Raw genomic sequence first — 20,767 nt, 5'->3', positions numbered from 1 at the left:
CCTACCTCCTGTTTGAAACGAGGGGCAGGTGAGGAGGCAGCAGCTTGGGACCATCTGGGACCATGTGGGACTCAGTTTATCTGCCCTTCCCAGCCTGGACCCTGGTCAAAGTGCCGTTTCTGCAGCAGCCCCTAGAAGCAGCACTCCGGGAGGTGCCTGCATCCCTGAATGGGCAGCTCTGAGAGTTTCTGCCCTGGGGTTGCCTGCATCACCCCTGCTCACCTGTAACTGGCAACACAAGTTCCCAGCCACTTCTGACCTCCAGGCGCAGGAAAGTTCTCACCCCCGTGCCAGGAAGGAGGGGAGGAGTACAGTGACCTGCTCTCCACCCGTGTTGTTTGAGATGGGACAGTTGCGGGGTGGAGGTCGGGGATGGGTTTTGTGCTCTGAGCGGTGACCCCACTGGAGGTTTCTGTGGGATCTTATTTGTGGAGTAATGAGGGCACACATTACTTTACATTATCCTCACCTCCTCCCTTCGGGGCAGAGGCACGCTGGCTCAGTGCCATGCCCCCCGCACAGAGGACAGAGCAGGGCAGCGGTGAGCCTCCATGAACGGGGCTTAATAAACACAGATCTGACCTCCAGGTGTCTCGTTTGCCCTACATCAGGCTTGCAGGGGGTGAGCCTCTCGAGGCATGGCCAACAGGAGGGCAGCTCCTGCAGAATTGGGCTCCCTGAGAGCAACGGGGATCCCAAAATAATAGACATGGTTGGTTCTGCTCAGCAGAGGGACCAGGCAGCAGAGGCTCCTGGCTAAGCCCGGCCCAGTCCCAGGCCCACGGACACTCAGTTGATAACATGCTGACTGCTGTGAGCTGCTGGATTCCTCACCCGGCTTCCCCTCGAGTTCCCCAGCTCAGAGGGGTGCTGTCCCCCACCTAGTCTCCCGAACCACACTCCTGCTGCCATGGTGAAAGTGAAAGTGTCAGCCGCTCAGCAATGTCCAACTCTTTGTAACCCCATGGACTGTGTGGCCTGCCAGGCTCCTCTGTTCATGAAACTCCCCAGGCAAGAATACTGGAGTGGGTAGCCGTGCCCTCCTCCAGGGGATGTTCCAGCTCCATCCTGGGTCCTCCCTTTTGCTATCCTCCACTGACTGCAATGACATGAGTCTGAGTGAACTCCGGGAGTTGGTGATGGACAGGGAGGCCTAGCGTGCTGCGGTCCACGGGGTCTCGAAGAGTCGGACGTGACTGAACGACTGAACTGAACTGAACGGATCCTCAAGACCAATAGACTCTACCTCCTGAAGGCCTCTTGGATATCTGCACTTTCAGGGATCACTCCTGCCCCTACCAGGGTCCCCTCCTGAGATGCTTGCTCACCACACAAGAGAGCAGGGCTCCAGCCTCGCCCTGCTCCCCTGCCCCCATCCAGGCTGCCTCTGCCTGGAGGAAGAATGGCTGCATGTTCGTCCCTCTGTGTCCTCGGGGGTTGGTTTCCGGCTACCTGCAGACAACAAACTTCAAGGGTGCTCAGTTCCTCATATAAAATGGTGCAGTATCTGTACATCTCGCCTGCATATAACCAGTGTACATCTTTCTGTATACTGTGGTTTCAAGATTATTTACAATACCTTGTTGTTGTTCGGTCCCTCAGTCGTGTCCAACTCTTTGCAACCCCACAGACTGCAGCAGGCCAGGCTTCCTTGTCCTTCATCATCTCCTGGAGTTTGCTCAAACTCATGTCCATTGAGTCCGTGACGCCGTCCATTCGTCTCATCCTCTGTCATCCCCTTCTCCTCCTGCCTTCTGTCTTTCCCAGCATCAGGGTCTTTTCTAATGAGTTTGCTCTTTGCATCTGGTGGCCAAAGTGTTGGAGCTTCAGCTTCAGCATCAGTCCTTCCAATGAACATTCAGGACTGATTTCCTTTAGGATGGACTGGTTGGATCTCTTTTCAGTCCAAGGGACTCTCAAGAGTCTTCTTCAACAACACAGTTCAAAAGCATCAATTCTTCAGTGCTCAGCTTTCTTTATGGTCCAATTCTCACATCCATACATGATTATTGGAAAAACCATAGCTTTGACTAGACAAACCTTTGTCAGCAAAGTAATGTCTTTTTAATATGCTGTCTAGGTTGGTCATAGCTTTCATGGCTGCAGTCACCATCTGCAGTGATTTTGGAGCCCCCCAAAATAAAGTCTGTCACTGTTTCCATTGTTTCCCCATCTATTTGCCATGCAGTGATGCGACCGGATGCCATGATCTTTGTTTTTTGAATGTTGAGTTTTAAGCCAGCTTTTTCCACTGTTTCACTTTCATCAAGAGGCTCGGTTTACGGGGTTGTAAGGAGTTGGACACGACTGAGCGACTGAACTGAACTGAGCAATATCTAATACAATGTAAATTCTATGCAAATAGGTATAAATACTCTGTAAAAACCATATAAATAGTTAAGTGGTATACATCAAAACCAAGCTTTGATTTTTGGAATTGTCTTTTTTTTTTTCTTCTAACCACCCAGTTGGTTGAGTCCGCAGATTCGGAACTGACTGTAACTTTTTTAACTTGCCTCCATCCTCCTGCATCCCTGGCAGCCTAAAGGATTCTCCTAGAACCCAGGGGGCTGTTGACCGTCCGCAGGAAGTTCCAGTTCTCTAGAAAGACTTGGTTGCCTTTCGTGAGCTGGAGTCTCCAACGTCGTCGTCTTGTCCCTTCCAGGACATCACAAGCGGTCTACCTGGAGCTAGGGAAGTGCTTGCAGATGCCAGGGCGCCCCGCTCTCCACGTCTCTGCGCGGGAGGCTCTTGCTACCTGGAACGCCCCCTTGCATCTCGTCTGCCTCCAGAGGGCACCCCAACCTCGTAGCCTCCTAGCACCCTTGCCTTTTCGGCGCTTGAAGCGTTCAGCCTGAACTTTCGGAGCAGTTGACATAATACAGTAAGACAGAGCCCTGAGCCTCCGTTGCCTCGTCTGTCAAATGGCCCCAGAGTGACCAAGCCGCACAGCTGGCACGGGAGGTTGGTCCTCAATGCCTCCGCGGGTTGCAGCGTCTCAACGGGTCCCGCAGCGTCGAGCGCGGGCTGGGCGGGGCCTCGGGCAGGCTGGGCGGGGCCTCGGGGCGTGCTGGGCGGGCTTCGGGCGGCCTGGGCGGGGCGTCGGGCCGCCCCGCAGAGCGACAGCTGGAAGAACTCGGTAGTCGACGTCGTGAGCCTCGGGCGGCCTGGGCGGGGCCGGGCGGGGCCACGCCCTCGGCCCGCTCCCCGAGCGCCGCCGGAAAGAACGCGGTCGCCGACGTCGTGACGTCGTGTCGCGTCAGCCGCTTCCCGGGCTCGCGCGGTCACGTGGGCCGCTTTTGGCGCGAAAACTGGTCGCGGCGGGCGGAGCAGGAGAGGAGCGCGGCGCGGAGATGGCGGTGAGCGCGGCGCGGGGCCCGGGGCCCCGGGGCCCGACTCTGCGCTCTGGTCGGGCGGGCCTGCCGGGCCGGCGGTCCCCCACCCCGTCGGCTCCCGGGCACCTCGGCCCGGCCGGCGCCTTCGGGCCCCCTTCCCCCGGCTGGTCTTCGTCAGCAACCGCGCCTCCGGCCCAAGTGCCGGACCCCTTCGGGGGCGGCCGCCCTCGCGTCCCGCCTCCCCTGGGAGCTCCCCCCGAGGGGTCCAGATGGGTGGGAAGCCGGGCCAGGGGCCGGAGCGGGCGGTCAGCCGGCCCAGGGGACGGCAGTAGGTGCAGAGGCGCAGGCCGGCGGGGTCCGCGGTGCGGGGGGACAGGCAGACGCCCCGAGTCGGGGGTGACGTGCCGGGGAGCGCAGTCGGCCCTCGCCCGCTCCAAGCCTGTCTCCTCTCGCAGGAATCCTCCGAGTCCTTCACGCTGGCGTCCAGCCCGGGCCCGCGGCGGCGCGCCAACGAGCCCCTCACCTCCAGCCCCGGGCGGAGCAGCTCCCGGCGCACGGATGCCCTGACCTCCAGCCCTGGCCGGGACCTTCCTCCCTTTGAGGATGAGTCGGAGGGACTGCTGGGCACCGAGGGGCCCCTGGAGGAGGAGGAGGACGGAGAGGAGCTTATTGGAGATGGCATGGAGAGGTATGCAGTTCCAGGCCCCTCGCTCCACGGTTTACACGGGGAGTCCCTTCGGTGTCTGGCCCCCCTTGTTTGGGGTCCTGGAGAAGCAGATACATCGGAGCCTCCTTGCCTTTGTTCACGTTTTGGTCCAGTGTCCGGGGGGAGACAGGTCTGTGGAGCCACAGCGTACATCCTTGTAACTTGCTGTGTCTAGCTGACACCAGACCCTACCTAAGGCCGGGGGAAGCCCCAGCTCCATGAGATGTGCACCCCGGTGGGGGGGTGTCTCTAATCTGGGGCCACGTTGGGGATCCCAACTGGGAAGGTCAAGAAGCAGGCAGCCAAGTTTCTCTGCAACTTCAGACAAACTGGGGGTGGGGGTGGGTCTGATTAATCAAGGTTTAGATTCAGCTCAGCAAACAGTTACGGTGCCTAATCTATACCAGACTCTGTGTTCACCCTTAGTAATAAACGTGCAAACGTACTCACGGTCACGGAGGCTTAATGCTATGACCGCGGAGTAGAGCTCTGAGTGAGCCAGGCTGGGCCCCACTACTGTCTAACCGTGTTCACAGCCAGGACCCAGTCTGTACATTTGCCCCAGAATTGTCTGAACCCCCAGAGCCACACGGACATTCTGCTCTGGGGCCCTGTGGCTCTGACTCAGGGGTGCCAGCCTTTGTGTGTCAGGCCACCCCACAGTCAGTGGGGCGAGCCCTGCAGCAGTGTCGCACGGACTTTCTGGGGCACTGCGGACTATGCACTGTTGCCGCAGAGTCCTGACAGATGGGCCCGGAGCAGCTTCCTTCCAGGCTCTGTGGGGCTGTGCGGGCAGGGCGCCCCTCCCTGACTGCGCTGCCTCTGCCCACCGCTCTCTGCTGCCCTGCCCTTCCCGTGCCAGGGCTCTGATAGAGGTTAGAGGACCGGTTGGGCCCAGTTAGGTTTTGTGTTTTGTAGCTTTTTAAAACGCAGTGTCCTCAAGGTATGGTTTCTATGATATACAAGCTACGTCTTACAAGAATACAGTTCAGTGCTTCTGAGTAGACTTCCTGAGCTGTGTGGACGTCAGCACAGTCCCGCTTCTCTGCCATCCCAGGAAGTTCGCTTGTACCCAGTCCAGCACACCCATCCCCTCTCCCCGCTGCAGGGCAGCTGTAGCCCGCCCCTGTTCCTGTGGTCGGCCGTCTGACCGTCTCTTACCTGTAGGGTCTGTGGTGCGCGTGCCCCGTGGTGTCCACATCCATCTGTTGGATCACGCGTCAGCATGTCCGTCCTTTTCCTGGCTGAGTAATATTCTACTTTATGGACAGGCCGCATTTTATTTACCCATTCATAGTTTGGAAGACACTTGGGTTCTTTGAAAGTCTTAATAGTGTTGCTGTGAGATTTTTATGTGAATGTGTGTTTGAATTCTCTTGAAATGGAATTCCAGGTCCTAAAAATGGCATGGTTGGGTCCTGTGATAATTCTAGTGTTAATTTTTTGAGGAACCCCCAAACTGTTTTCCAAAGCAGTTGCATCATTTTACCTTACCACAGGTGGCGTATGCCGGTTAATTTTTGCACATTCTCGCCCACACCTGATGTTTTCTGGGTTTTGTTAATAGGCACCTTAATGTCATGATGTGGTATCTTACTGTGGTCTTGATTTCCTTTTCTCCGATGATCAGTGATGTTGAGTATTTGTTCATGTGCGTGTTGGCCATCAGTGTATCTTTGGAAAATGGGTCTTCGGGTCTTTGCCCATCATTTAATTGGTTTGCTTGATTTCTTATTACTGAGTTGTAAGAGTTTTAAAAAACTTATTCTAGATACGAGGCTTTTATCAGGTATGTGATTTGTAACTACTTTCTCAACCTGTGGCTTTTTAAGTTTTAAAAAATGGTTTTGTTTGAGATGCATAATTAATTGTAAATTTTGCTGAGATCGAATTTATCAAAATTTTTTATGCAGACCAATTAGAATTTCACTGGTGGCATCTCACATAACATGAAATCCTTAACAAGTCAGTTGTTGTCATCCTTCAGTCGCTCAGCCGTGTCTGACTCTTCTCGACCCCATGGACTGAAGCACATCAGGCTTCCCTGTTCTTCACTATCTCTCGGAGTTTGCTCAGACTCATGTCTGCTGAGTCGGTGATGCCATCCAACCATCTCATCCTCTGTTGTCCCCTTGTCCTCCTGCCTTCTATATTTCCCAGCATCAGGGTCTTTTCTAATGAGTCTGCTCTTTGCATCAGGTGACCAGAGTATTGGAGTTTCAACATCAGTCCTTTCAATGAATATTCAGTGTTGATTTCCTTTAAGATTGACTGGTTGGATCTCCTTGCAGTTGAAGGGACTCTCAAGGGTCTTCTCCAACACAGTTCAAAAGCATCAATTCTTCAGTGCTCAGCCTTCTTTATGGTCTAACTCTCATATCCGTACATGACTAGTGGAAAAACTGTAGCTTTGACTTGACGGACCTTTGTCAGCAAAGTAACGTTTCTGCTTTTTCATATGCTAAGTTTGTCATAGCTTTCCTTCAAAGGAGCAAGCATCAGACAGACAGGTACCTTTTCCCGGAGGACACTTCAGATTCTGGAACTCTCGGCCCAGAAATGAAGCTGGCTCTGGGTTTTGTTTCTGGCATCAGCATTATGGGACTATGTGTTTTGAGACTGTGGCTTGACAGAGTTTATGGCACAAAAAAAAGTTAAGAAAGGCTGTTCCCCCATCACCACCTCCCCCGAGGGAAGGAGAATTGGGAGGACTGCAGAGGGCCAGCGTGGAGTCGGAGCCAGCGGGGCCCCTGCCATGGATCGACTGTGACACCCAGCCATGTTGAGTGACTGGTGGCAGGAATCCCCTGAGCCTTGAGCTGGGTTTTCTCCTCTTTCTGATGGAGGGTATGTATGTCTCCCAGAATGCCAGGGAGGGCAGCTGCGTTAGTTCTGAGGGTGGACATTGCTCCATCCAGTATTTGAGAGGTGGTCAGGTGGAAGGTCTCTCGTGGCTGGGAGGGTTGAGCTGCAGATGTGTTTGGGACAGGCTAGTTGGGCTGGTGTGGGTGGGCCTGCCAGGGTCCAGGGTTCTAGGTGAGGCTGCCAGAGGCCATGCAGGAGGGGAACTCCCCTCCTGCCGGAGGGGAGCTGGGTTGGTGCTCTGGAGGCCCTTCCGGCAGGAGGTTTGGTGGGTCCTCCGATTCCTTTTCCTTTGGGTGCTCAGAGCTCCCCTTTTCATGTGGAAGATGCACATGATGTAAGCTTTCCTGTTTCTGGCACTGAGGGTGAGGTCGGGGACATCAGGTCACTTGTGTGGTGTGACCACCTCCAGCCGGTTCCCAGACCGACTTCTGCAGGACGTCTCCCCGAGCACAGTGTCCTCAGCATCTCTGTCTTTGAAGGCTGCACCCCATCGTGTGTGTGTCTGTGTGTGTGTGTGTGTGTGTGAGAGAGAGAGAGACGGGGGGGTCCCTGGGGACCCTCGTGGGCCTCCGGAGCCCTGGGGCCCAGATCCTGGTGCTGTTGTTGGGGGTTTGGGCGCCGACACCACCTGTCCGGGCCCTGCAGGGACTACCGCGCCATCCCGGAGCTGGACGTCTATGAGGCCGAGGGCCTGGCCCTGGACGACGAGGACGTGGAGGAGCTGACGGCCAGTCAGAGGGAGGCGGCTGAGCGGGTCATGCGGCAGCGCGACCGGGAGGCGGGCCGCGGCCTGGGCCGCATGCGCCGCGGGCTCCTGTACGGTGGGTTCTCGGGGAGCCTGGGGCGGGAAGGGGGAAGGTGGGGGGGCGCGGAGCAGGCCCTGAGTGCCTTCGGGCTCACAGACAGCGACGACGAGGAGGAGGAGCGCCCCAGCCGGAAGCGGCGGCAGGTGGAGCGGGCCACGGAGGACGGTGAGGAGGAGGACATGATCGAGAGCGTGGAGAACCTGGAGGACCTCAAGGGCCACTCGGTGCGTGAGTGGGTGAGCATGGCCGGCCCGCGGCTGGAGATCCACCACCGCTTCAAGAACTTCCTGCGCACCCACGTGGATGGCCGTGGGCACAACGTCTTCAAGGAGCGCATCAGCGACATGTGCAAAGGTAAGCCCGCCCTGCGGACGGACGGACGGATGGATGGACGTGCTGGGGACGGGGCGGGAGTCAGGGCTCTGCCTGCAGAGCGGTCTCCCCCGCCCCTCCTGCTCAGCCTGCCCGCCCCGCCCCGCCCCCCAGAGAACCGTGAGAGCCTGGTGGTGAACTACGAGGACCTGGCGGCCCGGGAGCACGTGCTGGCCTACTTCCTGCCTGAGGCGCCCGCCGAGCTGCTGCAGATCTTCGACGAGGCGGCCCTGGAGGTGGTACTGGCCATGTACCCCAAGTACGACCGCATTGCCAGCCGTATCCACGTCCGCATCTCCCACCTGCCACTGGTGGAGGAGCTGCGCTCGCTCCGGTGAGCACCCCCCACTCCCCCCCGGGTCTGCAAGGTGGGCCCTCTGACGCCCCTCCGCGCAGCGCCCTGACCCTGACGCCCCGCCCCGCAGCGCCCTGACGCCCCGCCCTGCCCTGACGCGACGTCCCGCCCCGGCCCCCGCAGGCAGCTGCACCTGAACCAGCTGATCCGCACGAGCGGCGTGGTGACCAGCTGCACAGGCGTCCTGCCCCAGCTCAGCATGGTCAAGTACAACTGCAACAAGTGCGGGTTCGTGCTGGGGCCCTTCTGCCAGTCCCAGAACCAGGAGGTGAAGCCGGGCTCCTGCCCCGAGTGCCAGTCAGCCGGCCCCTTTGAGGTCAACATGGAGGAGGTGAGTGCCAGCCAGCCCTCGAGGTGGTTCAGATGCTTCGTCTGAAACATCAGCATTTACCGTTCTCTCGCAAATGGGAAGATCTGGAGAACTGCCCCTGCTGCCCCAGAGCCCTGCCCACAGCAAGGCCTGGGCCTGTCCTGACTCCCTGGGACATGTCTGGCCTCGCACAGGGTCACAATTACCCTGCAGGGAGACACTGCTATGCTGTCTGCAGGAGGCCCTGCTCGAAGGCTCTGGGCCTTAAGCACCTGGACACATAATGCTCGGCTTTGTCTATGTTGGGGGGCCATCACAACCCCTGTGTGGGGTGCACATCTCTCCAGCATCTGCTGCTGTGTCAGGCTGACCCCCCACTGCTTCACAAATCTGAGAAGCGCCCCAGTTGGAGCTGCCTTGCCAGGGAGTGCCTGGCAGCCCACCGCCAGAGTCTGACCTGTTCAAAGCTGAGTACGCCTTGACCTGGGGAGGATGGCTGCAGGGCAGGGCTCCACGTGAGCCCCTGCCTTTGCCCAGAGCCCCCCACCCCCGCCCCCATCTCGCTGGTCCCCCTCCCTTTATGCTTACCCTGTCACACATATTGCTCTGGACGCCTCCTGCCCAGGAGCAGAGGTGTAGGCTCTGCGTGCAGGGACAGGAACTCGAGGAGGAGTGGTCCTCACACTGGAGTTTCCAGGGGGCCTGTTCGGTGCCCAGGGCGGGTGTGCGTTACTGGGTCTTCATCGCCCCGTGGGGGCAGGTGCTGTCGTCGGTCCTATTTGTCCGATGAAGTAACAGCAGGTTGTCCGGCTAGGAGGTGGCCCAGAGGGTTAGAACTCAGGCCTTTTGACCCAGAGCGTGTGCATTTAGCCGCCGTCACATAGCTCTTCTGGACAATAGGGAGACGGGGCTGTTAGATGGCATGCACAGTGCTGCCCCGTGACTTTGAGAGCAGACCCACCGCTGGTGTAACTCGCTTCCTGGGTGCTGGTTTGATGGTTTTCTTGTGACCTGACTTCCCCTGGCTGGACCTGCAGAGTTCACGCCCCACCCCATGGTGCACACGGGGAGCCTCTTCCGCCAGCGTCACTCAGCTCAGGCCACAGAGCAGCCCGGCTCCCGCAGGTGCACACGCGGGGTGAGCTGCAGGGCCCAGAGCAGGCTCTGCGTCTGCAGAGGGAGGAGTCAACAGGGTGGGCGGCTGGAGCAGAGGTGGGGTGGGGTGCCGGTGCCCGTGGCTCCCTGCCCTCTCTGGTCCTGTGTCTCCTCATCACCAGTGAGAGTAACAAGCTGCACTCCCCGCCCGGGGCCGCGGTCCAGTCAGGTGACAAGAGCCGGTGCTCAGACCGCGGCCTCCGCCCCCGGGCAGGACGGCCCCTGAGACCGTGTCTGTCCCGTGCAGACCGTCTACCAGAACTACCAGCGCATCCGGATCCAGGAGAGTCCCGGCAAAGTGGCAGCGGGCCGGCTGCCCCGCTCCAAGGACGCCATCCTCCTCGCGGACCTGGTGGACAGCTGCAAGCCAGGCGACGAGATTGTGAGTGCCCGGGGCCAAGGGAGCTGGTGTGGGTGCTGTGGCCGGGCAGCGGGCAGCTCTCTTGCTGGGCGGAGCTTCTGTTGGGGTGCAGCAGCCGGGTGCCACACTTCTGCTGAGTTCAGCTCCCTCGGACCGGGGGCCCTGGGGAGGGGCAGGGTGGGGCCAACCCCGGTTTGGCCCCCTGACCTCTCGGCCTCCCCCAGGAGCTGACCGGCATCTACCACAACAACTACGATGGGGCTCTCAACACCGCCAACGGCTTCCCGGTCTTTGCCACCGTCATCCTTGCCAACCACGTGGCCAAGAAGGACAACAAGGTGGCCGTGGGCGAGCTGACCGACGAGGACGTGAAGATGATCACCAGCCTCTCCAAGGACCAGCAGATCGGGGAGAAGGCAGGTGGAGGGGGGGCGCTGCCACAGAGCCTGGGTGCCTGGGGTTGCACCCTGGCCACCGCAAGCCTCCGTCTTGGTTCTGGGTCTTGGAAGCTGGGCCCTCGGTTTGATTCTCGTATCCACCGAGTCCACGTGCCTCGATGCGGGCTGCGCTCTCAGGGAAGAGCGACAGGCAGCCTCTCGGAGCCTGTGTTGCATCCAGAGGACAGGGGAGTGCTCGGGCTGGACCGGAAACGCGGGAGCAGGAAGAACTCGGCAGGGGGGTCGTCCCCGGTGTCACCCGCCTCCCTGTGGTCTGCCTCCTGGAAGAGCGCTCCTCAGTGCGGGTTGTCGTTTGCCCTTGAACGGCAGGCGTGTTTGCGGAGGCTGAGAGAGGGGTTTACTGTCTAGAGGTGAAGATACAGGTGGTTTTTAAGCAGTGCAGGGCTGAGAAGTGCCCACCACCCCGCTGAGGATCCGCGTGTGAGCACCCTTGTGGACAGTCCCATGTGGTTGCAGGCTCAGCCGCAGGGCGCGTGGTTCCTGTCCTTGAGTCCTGCCGGGTCTGCGCTTGGCCCCTCGGGTCCCCCTCCCCTTGCCTCCCACTTGCTGTCCACCTGTTTCCGCACTCCCCGCTGTCTCCCGGACTGCTCTCTGCCCGCAGTGCAGGGCCCTGCACCCAACCGGCCCCGTTATCCATCTGCCAAGATTGGGGCCCCCTGGGGGATATAGGACTCATGGGTCTGCCGACGTTCTGGGTCAGGGGATACGCTCCGGGGCCACGCCTGGGCCTCCAGAGGGGAGTTGGATCTGGTCATCGCCCTCATGGGACTCCTCCTTTACTGGGTCCCAGTAACACCTCCCGCCCCTCACCTCCTGCTCTGCTGGTCTGCAGAGCTAGGCAGCTGGATTCTGAACAGGGTGGCACTGAGGGTGCCTAATGCCTGGGCTCCTATAAGTGCCCGGCACCGCCGAGCCCAGGAGGCTGCTCCCTCGTGCGTCCATCCGTCTGGGCTGGCCGCTGACGTTTCCGGGAAGAGTTGAGCGGGAACTCGGTCCTGCCTGCCTCTTGCCCGTGATGCTCACAGAGCAAGGCCTCGGGCGGTGTCTGCCTGTCTGAGCCCCACGCTTGGTCAGCGCCGGCCTCGTGTCGAGCCTGCTGGCAGGGCGGGCATTCTCACCAGCCACTGGGGATGACTGCAATTCTAGAGACACGCTGAAGCGATTATAGGCAGGTCCAGAAGCAGTCGGGCTCTGAGCCACTCGGGCCGGAGTTTGCAGGCGGCCGGGGCGGGGGCGGGGCCAACGCCGTGGGCTGCTGCCGGGTCTTGCTGCGTGGCTCTCTCTCTAACATTTGGGTGAGTGGCTCCTTGGGATTGGGAGGTTTCACCTAGAAACCTGGGTGCCCAGGTGTGGACAGTTTCAGCCAGGCGCTCCGTACTGCTGGCGTGCTCCGTGGCTGTTGCCCTGAGCTGGTTCTACCCTATCTCGCCACCTGCCGCGGTGGTTCCTCCCATCTGAGTCCCACCATCTGCCCGTGCTGGGTTTCGTGAGCTCGGCCACTGATGGGTGAGGCTGCTGAGAGAGGGGGCTCCTGCCTGATCGGAGACCCTGGAGATGGATGGGGACGCAGAGCCGGAAGCTGGACTCGGGGTTGAGTTCCAGCACCGTGCTTCATGTGGTGGGGTGAGGAGCCCAACTGGGGCCGGGGCGGGGTCATGCCCAGCCCTGGAACCGTCTAAAAGGTCAGTCTGTGGGCGCATGGGGTGGCTGCAGCCGCCACCTCTCCGTCTGGCAGGCGGACGGGGTGCGAGGACTGCTTGGGGGGCGGGAGGATGAGCTTAGACGGCAAGGGCGCCGTCTGCATGGTGGGCGGCAGGCAGGGCCCGCAGGGTTCGGTGGGAGCAGAGGAGTCCGGGGTCGTCCCACCCTGTGCTCAGTGGCAGGTGGCTCATTCCTCCCGTGACACAGAGGTCGAGAGGGTAAGTGGACTAACCCCAGGGAAGTGGGTGTCTCCCCTTCAGGTCTGGGCAGGCCCCGGGGAGCCTGCAGGCATGGCACTGGGAAGTGGGCTGCTGCCCTCGGTCCCGTGGGAGACATCACCTCATCCTGCCATGTGCCTGGTGCCCAGACAGCACCGGGCCGTGATCTGGGCGAGGGTCCTGGCCGGCAGTCCTGACCCCTTAGGACGGACGTGTGGGCGGACGAGCAGCCCAGGGTGACTGTCTCCCAACAGAGCTGGGGGCCTAGTAGGAGGCTCACTGAGTGCTCAGGAGTGAGCAGTTTGCAGAGGGTGGGCTGTGTCGTGTTACTGATGATGTTGGGGGTTGCGTGAGGTGCCCATGTCACGGGGCTCACATGGGGCAGGCAGGGGTCTCACCGGGCCGGCTGGCTTCCAGCCCTGCTCCCAGGGTCCGCCCTCTGCCCCCTCTGTGGGAGTGTCTGTTGGGACGCAGCTCAGGTCTTGAGTCGGGTGTGGTGGTGTGAGGACCCCCGGGGCCCTATGCTGGCGTGTCAGCTCCTTGAGGTCGGGGCTGGTCTGCTCCGTGCGGTGCCTCCTGGGGCCACGGATTCAGATCTGGCATGGCACCAGCACCTTGGTCAGTGAGTCTGTAAGAGGCTGTCTTTTCCCTGAGCCTGGGCCTGCCGCCGCTATCACACTAAAATCACCTAGCTGGTCTTGAGTGTCGGCACTCGATGGGCACCGCGGTTCCCTGGGGATCTTCCTCTGAAGAGCTTCCTGCAGTCGGCGTCCTGGTACGGTCGGCCCACGTGTGGGGATGGTCGAGCATCTCCTGCCCTGAGGTGCCCCTCCAGCCCGTGGTCCACACGTGGGCACGGTCGAGTGTCTCCTGCCCTGCCCTGAGGTGCCCCTCCAGCCCGTGGTCCTCACGTGGGCACGGTCGAGTGTCTCCTGCCCTGCCCTGAGGTGCCCCTCCAGCCCGTCTCTTGCTGCGGTTTTCTGTGGGAGGCCCGGGTCGTCTGTCCTCCGCGCTTCTGCAGCCCGGACGCTGCCACCCTTGTCCTGCATGAGCACGTTCCTATCGCCTGCTTCTGTAAATCGTTCGGAGGCTTGGTCAGACGGGGCAGGTGTTTCTTGGGTAGGGGGGCCGAGGTGGACCTCCCGGGGCAGGTGGTGCCCACTCGTCTCTGCTGTGAGCAGCCCAGACGCACTTTCGCTGTGTGGGACCTTCACGGGGGCTGCGGGAGGCCTGGCCTCTAGCTCGGCTCCGCCCTTTCCCTGCTGGCGTCCTGTGCTCGGAGAAGCTTTTCTTCATCAACTACCTGACTGCCTGGGGGCCTCCTGGCGGAAAAGCGAAGTGGTGCTCGTTTCCTTTTATTCACCAGATTTCAGAGTAAAGAGTGGTCCCCTCACCCGAGCTTCAGGGTCAGCGCAGCCGTGGACCCTACATCGCTGGGGTTTGGCCCCTCGGGCAGCGCCCCTTGGCGCCCTGTGTCCATGTCTTGCCAGTGACCTCGTTCACGTCGGCTCCTGGCCGGCGGCCATGGCCAGTCATCTGGGTGCATCCTCACGGTCCTTTTCTACACACTTCCTGCCTGGACTTTGCGTCAGCGCTTCCCCCAAGGCACCCGTGGGAAGTGTGGTTCCCCTCTTGGTGGGGTGGCCTCAGGGAGACACAGGCCCCCAGGGCACTGCCCTGGACCCCGTCCCCACTGCATGTAGGGCTGCCGCTCCCCGGGCCAGGTTTCTCAGTAGGTTTTAGGGGCGAGGACAGAACTAGCAGCGGGGCCGTGCTGTGAAGACGGGCGTCGCCTCCAGACTGACCACGTGCAGCCAGGCGGGAGGCACTCGGGCAGGGCCGGGCCCCGTTCCCAGGAGGGTGCGCCAGTCACCCGCGCACGGGACGGACCGCCGGCCCACACCCTGGTCCAGGGCTCGGGCGCCCCGCTTCAGGGCACTCGAGGGTCCCTTCCCTGAAGTGGGTGCTAGACAGCCGCCTGGTCTGAGCTGCGTTGGGTTCGTGGATGCTGTGGGTCTATAGGGGCCCCTCACGGGGTGGGGCGGGAGACCCAGGAGGGAGGGGGTCATTTCTACCAAGAAGACGTGTCTGACGTCTCTGGTTGTATATTCAGGCTCACGTGGATTTTGAGAGAGCCTTTCTCCCTGTTAACACACACACACACGCACACCCAGCGAAGTCCTCTGGTTCTGTGACTCGGAAGGAGGCTCCGAGCACACCCAGGGAAGCCCTCTGGTTCTGTGACTCGGAAGGAGGCTCCGCGTCAGCAGGTAGGGGCACCAGTGCGGGGCCGGAGCACACGGGTGACTGTTCCCGTCTCCCCTCACCCCCAGATCTTTGCCAGCATCGCTCCTTCCATCTACGGGCACGAGGACATCAAGCGAGGCCTGGCGCTGGCCTTGTTCGGAGGGGAGCCCAAGAACCCCGGTGAGCAGGGGTGGGCCGTCCCGTGGGGAGATGTGAACGTGTGTCTGTCCTGTCCCCTTCTCGACCAACGAGGCCCCTCGGGCCGCCTTGCCTCGGCGTGGGCCCTGCTGTAGGTCACGGGTCGGGGGTGGGCGGTGCGGGGCAGACCCGTGCAGTCATTCATGCGGAGGGCACACGGGCTGACATGGAAAACAGCACGGCACCTTAAGCGTGGTGCTCCTTACACGCGTGCTGCTGCCTGCCTGCGAGGGGCCGTCCAGCCTTGCCTCCGTGGGCGCACCCAGCATGGGCTCCTCCCAAGTGACCGTGTCCTGGTCTGCACGGGCTGCGTCCAGCTGTCCTCCTGGCGGGAGAGCTCGCGCACAGCCTCCGAGGTTCAAGTCACAAAGAGCATCTTGGCGCCCACCCCCTATCCCGGGGCCCCCGCTCCTCTGGATTCTGTGCTCAGAGGGGAAAGGCGTCCTGGGTGTCCCACCTCTGTCCCGGAAGAAGCTCATGGTGGTGGTGCTGGGCTGGGGGGTCATCCTGAGCTTGTCCCCTCTGCAGGCGGCAAGCACAAGGTGCGAGGAGACATCAACGTGTTGCTGTGTGGGGACCCCGGCACGGCCAAGTCGCAGTTCCTCAAGTACGTGGAGAAGGTGTCGAGTCGGGCCATCTTCACCACCGGCCAGGGCGCCTCGGCTGTGGGCCTCACAGCGTATGTCCAGCGCCACCCAGTCAGCCGGGAGTGGACCCTGGAGGCTGGCGCCCTGGTGCTGGCTGACCGAGGAGTGTGCCTAATTGACGAATTTGACAAGGTGGGGCCCTGGGCCGCGGAGGTGTGTGCGGGCCTGGGTGGGGAGCCCGGGGCCTCAGCTGAGTGAGCGGGCGCGTCACGAGCCCCGTTGGCCCTCCACGCAGATGAACGACCAGGACAGGACCAGCATCCACGAGGCCATGGAGCAGCAGAGCATCTCCATCTCCAAGGCGGGCATCGTCACCTCCCTCCAGGCCCGCTGCACCGTCATCGCTGCGGCCAACCCCATAGGTGGGAGCGCGACGCTGGGGGGCCTGGACCCAGGGACCCAGCCGCAGAAGGCGTGCCTCTCCCCTGCGCTGCGTGTGGGGGCAGGGTGGAAGGCCGAGACGCCCCAGCCCTCATGGAGCCGCGTACTCGGTGGCCGGGAGGAGCACCTGGCGTGTCCCATCGGGCAGGGCTGGCACCAGTCTCAGCCGGCATGTGGCTGGAGCGCCGTGGACCCTTGTAGACGGCCTGGGCAGATGCTGTGTCCGTCGACTCCCCTCCCGCCACTGTAGCCACACGGGTTGGAAACCCACGTTTGGTCGAGGAGAAGAGGGCCCTGGGAGCAGGAGCCCTGACAGCAACCGCCTCTCTGTCCCAGGCGGCCGCTACGACCCCTCACTCACCTTCTCGGAGAACGTGGACCTCACTGAGCCCATCATCTCCCGCTTTGACGTCCTGTGTGTGGTCAGGGACACAGTGGACCCTGTGCAGGTACGCAGCTGTGCACCGAGCTTGGGGGCCTCACGTGGGTCCCGGGGTGGTGGGGTGGTGGGCTTGGAAGGGCTGCTCAACAGTCGTGTGCTCTCCACGCTTGTTCTGAGTCCAGAGGTCCTCGATTTCTCTCCTTGGCTGCCCCATCCCCCAGCGTGGCCACGTTCTGCCACTGCCTCCCGAGTCCACTTGCTTCTCACTGCTCTGGCCCCACCCCAGCCCCTCCTTTGGCACGCGCCCTGCAGCCTTGGTGCTATCGCCCGGCCTCCACCCTCACAGCCACCCAGCTCCCCTGTCGGAAGCCAGCTGTCTGTGCGGAAATGGGTGGGCCTGCCTCTGCTCGGCCTCCCCTCCTCGCTAGCAGGGAGCCCGCCGTCCTGCGAGGTCTCCCCCGCCCCTCCTCTCCTGCATGCCCCCCTGACCTCTCCCTCCCCTCCCTACTCGCTAGCAGGGAGCCTGCCATCCCGCGGGGTCTCTGCCCCTCCTCTCCTGCATGGCCTCCTGACCTGCGTTCCCAGGTGTCATGACCCGGGCTCTGCTGACCCCAGCAGGGTCCGGGCCTCAGGCTCCAGCCCACCCCTCTGCTTCTCTTCACCCTGTAGCTTAAACCCACCCCCACGCCCCCCCCCCCATCTCCTCTGCCCTCCTGGGGGTGCGCCCCACTCATTGTCCACCCTCCCCCCGCCCGGAGTTTTGTGTCCGCAGTGGGCAGACACATTGTTGGAGGGCATTGGAGGGGGTTCATGTTCTTGTACCGGCTCACCCTGCTCCTCCTCCGCCATCTCAGGATGAGATGCTGGCCCGCTTTGTGGTCGGCAGCCACGTCAGACACCACCCCAGCAACAAGGAGGATGGGGGCTCGGGGGGCGCCCCGGAGCCCGCTATGCCCAACACCTACGGCGTGGAGCCCCTGCCTCAGGAGGTCCTGAGGAAGTACATCATCTACGCCAAGGAGAAGGTCCACCCGAAGCTCAACCAGATGGACCAGGACAAGGTGGCCAAGATGTACAGTGACCTGAGGAAGGAGTCCATGGTGAGGACCCTGCAGCCCAGCCCCATCGTGCGGTAGTGGGCCCAGAGCTGGGGCAGGGAGGCCCGAAAGACGCAGAGCTCACGCGGCCTCCCAGTCTGCTCACTAGTCAGTGCAGTCGCTCAGGCCTGTCTGACTCTCTGTGACCCCATGGACTGCAGCACGCAAGGGTTCCCTGTCCATCACCAACTCCTGGAGTTTACCCAAACTCATGTCCATCGAGTCAGTGATGCCATCCAGCCATCTCATCCTCTGTCGTCCCCTTCTCCTGCCTTCAGTCTTTCCCAGCAGCAGGGTCTTTTCCAGTGAGTCCGTTTGTTTAGATGGAACTTACATGCATATGCATTCGCCTCAGTGTGGGGCTGGTTCTGGTTCGTTCCTGGTGGAGGGAGAATGTAAGGGCAGGTTGCCCCCTCACCCTCGGAGTTCCACAACCACCTTCCTCCCCGCTGCCCCCCAACCCACCCACCCTGTCACTGGTACGGGCCTTTGCAGGGGGATAGGGCAGGCTTCACAGGAGCAGTCTGTCGCCTCACGGTCATAGCACCTTGGGGCCCCTGGTGTCGGACAGAGACAAAGCACAGCAGCCCCCAGGCATGTGCACTGTAGGTGCCACAAGCTGGTGGACATAGTGGGCGTGAGCCTTTGCACTTCGGTGTGAGTGGAAGTGCCTGCGTACCTGGCTCAGGCGGGCATCCCGCTGTGGAGTGGTCAGCCGGGCCCTTGGCCATGCCAGCTTTGCGGCTCCTCCCGTCCTGGCTGCCCTACAGTGCCCTGACGCGGTCCCCCCTCCAGGCCACGGGCAGCATCCCCATCACCGTGCGGCATATCGAGTCCATGATCCGCATGGCCGAGGCCCATGCGCGCATGCACCTGCGGGACTACGTCATGGAGGACGACGTGAACATGGCCATCCGCGTGATGCTCGAGAGCTTCGTGGACACTCAGAAGTTCAGCGTCATGCGTGGCATGCGGAAGGTGGGCCCGGCCGTCTGGGGATGGGCCACGGAGCTCGGGAGGCGGGGGCGCCTCTCTGTGGGGGCGGGGCTTGAGCTGCGTGGGTGGAGCACGGGAGGTGAGGCCTGTGCCGTGTGGACGGAGTATGGGAGGCGGGACCTCAGCTGTGGGCGGGGCGTGGAGTTGGGAGGTGGGGCATAGGGCAGGGGGCGGGGCCTGAGCTGCGTGGGTGGAGCACGGGAGGCAGGATTCTGAGCTGCATGGGCGGGGCATAGAGCAGGGAGGCGGGGCCTGAGCCCGGGCTGGAGGCTCACCTGCTGTCTTCTCAGACATTCGCCCGCTACCTGTCGTTCCGCCGGGACAACAATGAGTTGCTGCTGTTCATCCTGAAGCAGCTGGTGGCCGAGCAGGTGACGTATCAGCGCAACCGCTTCGGGGCCCAGCAGGACACGATCGAGGTTCCCGAGAAGGACTTGGTGGACAAGGTACGAGCGTGACCGGGCGGTCGGAACGCGCGTGTCTCCCTCGTCCCGTTGAGGAGCCTGGCCAGGCCAGCTCGCAGCTTGTCTGAGTTCAGGGGTGTCGTCGGGCTGCAGTTCTGAGCCCAGTGCCCAGTTGCAGGTTGTCCGGCGGCCGCAGGCCTGTTTGCTCCTCCTGGTGATGGGGACGGAGCCCAGCTGGCTGCCCCTGCGAACGGGCCCTGGGAGCCCGCGGTCCGCAGGGCTCACCCGACGCCCCCTCTCTCAGGCCCGGCAGATCAACATCCACAACCTGTCCGCCTTCTACGACAGCGAGCTCTTCCGCATGCACAAGTTCACCCACGACCTGAAGCGCAAGGTGATCCTGCAGCAGTTCTAGCGTCCAGGCTTCACTCTGCCCCGGGACCCAAAGCCAAATGGGACTCCCAGGGTGGGGCTGGGCTCTGGCTCCCCCGCCGGCGTCGGCCCAGGTGTTTGTTTATTCTGCTCTGTCTTCTGGGGACTCATCTTCTAGGGCTGCATTTTCAGCACCCGCCTCCCACCAGCGGCCCCTACCTGCAGGAGGTTTGCCTTACCTCCTTCAAGGTGCCTGTGTTCAGGACCCGGGGTGAAGGAGGGCGCTGTGCTGGGGGACTGAAGCCGTAAGGGTTTCACCAGAGTTGTTGGCCTCTTGGCCTGAGTTTCCGGACTTGCAGTGTTTTTCTGAACTGTGTCCCATGGGCTTGTCTCGGCTCCCGTGAGTAGAGACAGCCTGTGGGCCAGCACAGCCTGGCGCCCTCTGGCAGCCCCACAGCCTTAGCTTGTGGCGACAGGGTGGGATGGGGTCGGGGGAGGGTCCCTGGAGCCGGGCTACCCCCTCCCCGTTGCTGTGGTGGTCTTTTCTGCCGGCCGCCTTCCCACGCTGTTGTTTATACATTAGTTCTTTCTATGGTTTTAGTTTTTAATAAAGTCAGTCGAGTAAACCTAAATATTGGTGTCTTCAGTTTCATGTGACAACCCAGGCTTTCCTGCACTTCCCTCTGAGGTTCTCTGCTTCTGCCTCTGGCCTTCTGCAGGTGTGGATCAGGCTGACAGAGCGGTTTGCTTTGTGGGTGCGGGTCTCTGGGGAGTTTGGTTAGCACTTGTCTGTATGGGATCAAGGGACCTTGGGACAGTGCCCTCCTCCACCCCGGGTCCTGAACAGAAGTGCCTCGAAGGCGGTGAGGCAGACCACCAGCTGCTGGCTGCTGGGAGCTTGAGTGTCCTTTATGTGAACCAGCGTAGGGCACGTAGGCATGCGCAGGCGGTGGGGGAAACAAGACGAAACCTCTAGAGGGCCGAGGTCAGCTGGGGCCCAGCCGGCTGCAGGAACACGGAGACGACAGGCCTGCCCCTGTGCTGCGTCTCCTTGCATGTCAGGTGCCCCGTTATAGGGATCGCTGGTCTCTGCGCTGCCAAGACAAAGGTGCCAGCACGTCAAACGACCAGATGCCACCAACCATGAAACAGCCCAGTTTAGAAACACTGCTGCTGCTGAGTCACTTCAGTCGTGTCCGACTCCGACCCCATAGACGGCAGCCCACCAGGCTCTCCCGTCCCTGGGATTCTCCAGGCAAGAACACTGGAGCGGGTTGCCATTTCCTTTTCCAATGCATGGAAATGAAAAGTGAAAGTGAAGTCGCTGAGTTGTGTCCGACTCTTAGCGACCCCATGGACTGCAGCCTTCCAGGCTCCTCCATCCATGGGATTTTCCAGGCA

General features: G+C 61.5%; 1 protein-coding gene across 1 annotated transcript; it reads left to right on the top strand.

Moving 5' to 3' along the window:
* The first annotated feature begins 3,313 nt into the window (after positions 1 to 3,313).
* MCM2 (minichromosome maintenance complex component 2) lies at positions 3,314 to 19,998 on the top strand. The gene is made up of 16 exons (XM_024983123.2): positions 3,314 to 3,359; positions 3,791 to 4,023; positions 7,552 to 7,727; positions 7,809 to 8,066; positions 8,199 to 8,418; positions 8,563 to 8,770; positions 10,152 to 10,286; positions 10,490 to 10,681; positions 14,976 to 15,069; positions 15,616 to 15,866; positions 15,970 to 16,096; positions 16,452 to 16,564; positions 17,352 to 17,597; positions 18,390 to 18,572; positions 18,881 to 19,036; positions 19,299 to 19,998. Exons 1-16 carry the CDS (start codon positions 3,354 to 3,356, stop codon positions 19,407 to 19,409), a joined length of 2,709 nt encoding a protein of 902 aa, XP_024838891.1. The 5' UTR covers positions 3,314 to 3,353; the 3' UTR covers positions 19,410 to 19,998.
* The last annotated feature ends 769 nt before the right edge of the window (positions 19,999 to 20,767 follow it).

Source organism: Bos taurus, chromosome 22 (genome assembly GCF_002263795.3).
Source record: "Bos taurus isolate L1 Dominette 01449 registration number 42190680 breed Hereford chromosome 22, ARS-UCD2.0, whole genome shotgun sequence".
Lineage (NCBI taxonomy): Eukaryota > Metazoa > Chordata > Mammalia > Artiodactyla > Bovidae > Bos > Bos taurus.
This window is presented reverse-complemented; position numbering and strand designations above follow the sequence as displayed.